Source organism: Mercurialis annua, linkage group LG3, assembly GCF_937616625.2.
Source record: "Mercurialis annua linkage group LG3, ddMerAnnu1.2, whole genome shotgun sequence".
Taxonomy (NCBI): domain Eukaryota; kingdom Viridiplantae; phylum Streptophyta; class Magnoliopsida; order Malpighiales; family Euphorbiaceae; genus Mercurialis; species Mercurialis annua.
The window spans coordinates 53,084,623-53,088,531 of NC_065572.1; the positions used below are offsets into that span (position 1 = coordinate 53,084,623).

A 3,909-nucleotide genomic window follows, 5' to 3' on the forward strand; every position below is an offset into this window, starting at 1 on the left:
ATTTGAATTCCTTAGAGACTTTTCCCAAACATCAGAGTAAAACTTGCAATCAAAAAATAGATGCTCTATACTTTCAGTCTGTGAATTGCAAAGAGGGCACACATTAGTAGGGACAACTCCCCATCTCAGAAGCTTATCTTTTGTATTAAGTCTTCCCATGATTGCCAGCCAAGTAACCAAAGAGTGTCTGGGGATCATGCCAGCAAACCAAACAATACTGTGCCAAGAGACTTTGCTTTGCTCATGGATTAAACTTCTCCAGGCACTATTCACTGTGAACACACCATTAGCTTTTCCTTTCCATATGATACTGTCTGGAACATCTGCTTTCACACTAATATTGTCTTCAATGAATTTCCAGGCATTTAAGGTAGTATCATCCATTGGGTCTGGGTGCACCCATTTGTAACCTCTCCATAAGTTAGCTACTTTAGCCATCTTAGGAATATCAGCATCCTTCAAGTTAATATCAAGATATCTGTCTTTAATTGATCTACTATTCAACCAGGGATCACACCAGAAAGTAAAGGATTTCCCATCTCCCAAGTCATACTGGAACAAATGCTTGACTGAATCCCTAATTTTCAAAATCTGTCTCCATACCCAGGAGTATTCATATGGTTTGTCAATACCCCAAAAGTTGAGTCTCTTTAACTTGTTAGCAGACACCCAAGAAGCCCATAATGTAGCTCTTTGAGAGATGATTCCCCAAATATGCTTGACTAAGGCAGCTTTATTCCACAAAAGAACTGATTTTATACCTAGACCACCTGAGTCTTTACTGCTACAAACTCTTTTCCAGTTTACCAGGCCATTTTTCTTGTTTGAGTTATTATTACTCCACAAAAAATTCCTGTAGGCTTTCTCAACACCTTTTATCACTGCTTTAGGTAACATGAAGACTCAACACCAGTACACTTGCATGCTCAGCAGGACTGAATTGATGAGCTGGAGTCTCCCAACATAGGAAAGGCTTTTGGAAGACCAGGAGTTCACTCTGCTTGTAATCCTCTGAATAAGGCTCTCACAGTGATCCTTAGTAAGTCTAGTGGTGATCAAAGGCAGCCCCAAGTATTTAACTGGGAAGCAACCCTCTTGAAACCCAATAATTCTCAGAATTTCATTCTTTACATGCAGAGATACACCATTAAACAAGATTGTACTCTTCTGATGATTTGGGGATAAGCTAGAGACTTTTGAGAAGGTGATGAGGGAGTCTTTAACAATTTGGATTGACTTGCTATCTCCATTGCTGAAGATGAACATACCGTCAACAAAACACAGGTGATTTAAATTGATGGACTTGCAGCTCTTGTGTAAGCTAAATCCAGAACCTGCTTTAGTATTCCTCTTCATTAACCTGGAAAAATATTCCATGCACAAAACAAACAGTAAGGGAGAAACATGATCACCTTGTCTAAGGCCTTCTCCACCTGCAAAATAACATGTAATCTCACCATTTACCATGATAGAAAATATTGAGGTTCTTATACAAGTCATGACCAGGTTGATGAACTTGTCAGAAAATCTCATACCTATCAGGACTTCTTCTATAAAATCCCACTCCAAAAAGTTATAAGCTTTCTGAATATCAACTTTTATTGCACAGCTATTGCCTTTCCCTCTATGATAATTTCTCACCACTTTATTAGCTAGAAGGATATTGTCCACAATGCATCTACCATGCACAAAAGCTAACTGACAGGGATCAATGATCTTGTTTAACACATTACTGATTCTCTTGGCAATAATCTTTGAAATCCCTTCGTATATCACATAACACAAGCTATTGGTCCATAATCCCCAATAGACTCGGGGCAATTCACTTTAGGGATTAAAGTGATGACTGCAGAATTAGCTTGTCTGAGCATACTGCCATTGGAGAAGAATTCCAAGATGGCCTTAGTTACTTCCTCTCCCACAGTACTTCGGGCTTTCTTGAAAACGCACTGGTGTATCCATCAGGCCCAGGAGTCTTATCTTCATTAATGGAGAAAATAACAGCTTTAACTTCTTTTGGGGAAACCTCTTTAGCAAGCTCAGCTCTATCTGAATCATCAAGAACTATACCCTCCATAAGTAACAATGAATCAACATGGTTCCAATTATTAGATCTTGTACCAATGAAAGCCTCAAAATGCCTGATAATTTCATCCTTTATTCTGTCAGAATTAGTACAAATGCTACCATCATTGAGCTTCTACATATTGATCTTTTTCCTAGCCTGTCTTTGCAGCAAACTCTTATGAAAGAATTTGGAATTAAGATCCCCCAACTTAATCCAATTGGCTCTGGATTTTTGTCTCAAAATGCTTTCTTCCCTAGACATCAACTTAAAGAGATGAATACTGACTGCTCTCTCCTCTTCATGCAGATGTTCATTAAAGGGATCTTTAATTAAATTTGATTGCAACTTCTCAAGTAAACTTTTGGCATTATTTACTTTAGAAGTGATATCACTAAACACTCTTCTATTTAGAGGTCTCAACTCTTTCCTTAGATCTTTTAGCTTCTGATAAACCTGAAACATCTTAGATCCACTAACATTTTTGCTCTAGGCATTGCCAACAATCTCTTGAAAATCATTGTGCCTGCACCACATATTAAAAAATCTAAAAGGACTCTTCCTTGTATTGCTTCCATCCCATGTTCTAACCACCAAAGGGGAATGATCAGAGATACCAGTATTCAAAGCCTCACAATAAGAATCCATCCACTTACTTAACCATAATTCATTGGCAAAGCACCAATCCAGCTTCCTCCATATCCTATTGCCGCCTCTTTGATTATTACACCAAGTGAAATGACTACCCTGCTTTTTAAGCTCATTCACATTAGACTGGATAGCCCAATTCCTGAACTCATTACTTGCATGAATATCAATAGCATTACCTCCCATTCTGTCATTATTTGACATCACAACATTGAAATCAGATACTATGATCCACTTATCACTTATAGACTGACTAATGGACTTAAGCTTCTCCCATAACTCCACTCTCTACTCAGCTATATAAGAGCCAGAAACCACTGTGCAGATGAACTCCAAACTCTCCCATCAGAAATTTGAAATGGATAAATTGGTTATGAATAACCAGAGAATAACTAGACACAACTACTGAATTGAACAAAATCCAGATCCTTCCCATAGATGAGAAGGAGTAATTATGAATGATATCCCATCCAGGAAACTTATTCTTAAAAGAATTCCAAATCTTATCAAAATTGTTACTATTTACTCTAGTTTCTAGTAGACCAATCACACACAACTTATTGGACTTAATCAGAGAACAGGCCTCTGATTGCTTGAGGGCCAAATTGATCCCTCTAATATTCCAACACCCAATCATCTAATTAATATTTGGTGGCTTAGCGGGTCTCAACCTACTCTCACCTATAACATCAATTTTCAAGTTACTACCACCTTTATATTCATTAGAAATCATCAATTTTTCAGTTCCAATAACCAAAGAATTAAAAGGATTATGAGTCACCTCAATGCTGGCTTTTTTTTAGGAACCTCATTCCTCTGAATTCCAATAATCTGCTCCTCAATCACAGGATCAGTCAGGGCCTTATCTTTCATCACACTTTCCTTCTGAACAACTCTGCAAAATTTCTTAAGCGTGCCCCATCCTCTTACACTTATCACAGAAAATAGGTTTCCAATCAACACTATCCTCTATTTAAAAAATTCCCAAGTTCATCCATCATGTCCACACAATCTGGATAACAACCTAATACATCCATTTCAACCAAAATCCTAGCATATCCAGTGTTGTTCTGTTAATGGTACATTGATCACAAAACATGGGAGTTCCACAAAGACTTCCAATTCTACTTAGTATTTCGGGAGACCAAAACTCCCAAGGTAAGCCTGGCAACTGGATCCAAATAGGGACTGTTTTG

General features: G+C 37.8%; 1 protein-coding gene across 1 annotated transcript; it reads right to left on the reverse strand.

The window, feature by feature from the left end:
- Positions 1 to 903: 903 nt before the first annotated feature.
- LOC126672629 (uncharacterized) lies at positions 904 to 2,530 on the reverse strand. Its single transcript, XM_050366582.1, has 5 exons — positions 2,205 to 2,530; positions 1,923 to 2,162; positions 1,777 to 1,872; positions 1,536 to 1,678; positions 904 to 1,433 (listed from the first exon to the last, which is right to left on the reverse strand). Exons 1-5 carry the CDS (start codon positions 2,528 to 2,530, stop codon positions 904 to 906), a joined length of 1,335 nt encoding a protein of 444 aa, XP_050222539.1.
- Between the last annotated feature and the right edge of the window lie 1,379 nt (positions 2,531 to 3,909).

Excerpts from the sequence above, each read along its gene's own strand:
- LOC126672629 (XM_050366582.1), bottom strand. The coding sequence starts at position 2,530 with ATGTTTCAGGTTTATCAGAAGCTAAAAGATCTAAGGAAAGAGTTGAGA. Across the intron at positions 2,163-2,204 it reads GCTAGGAAAAAGATCAATAT|AATAAAGGATGAAATTATCA; the intron begins GTAGAAGCTCAA and ends TAATTCTGACAG. Across the intron at positions 1,873-1,922 it reads TCAAGAAAGCCCGAAGTACT|TATGCTCAGACAAGCTAATT; the intron begins GTGGGAGAGGAA and ends CTCCAATGGCAG.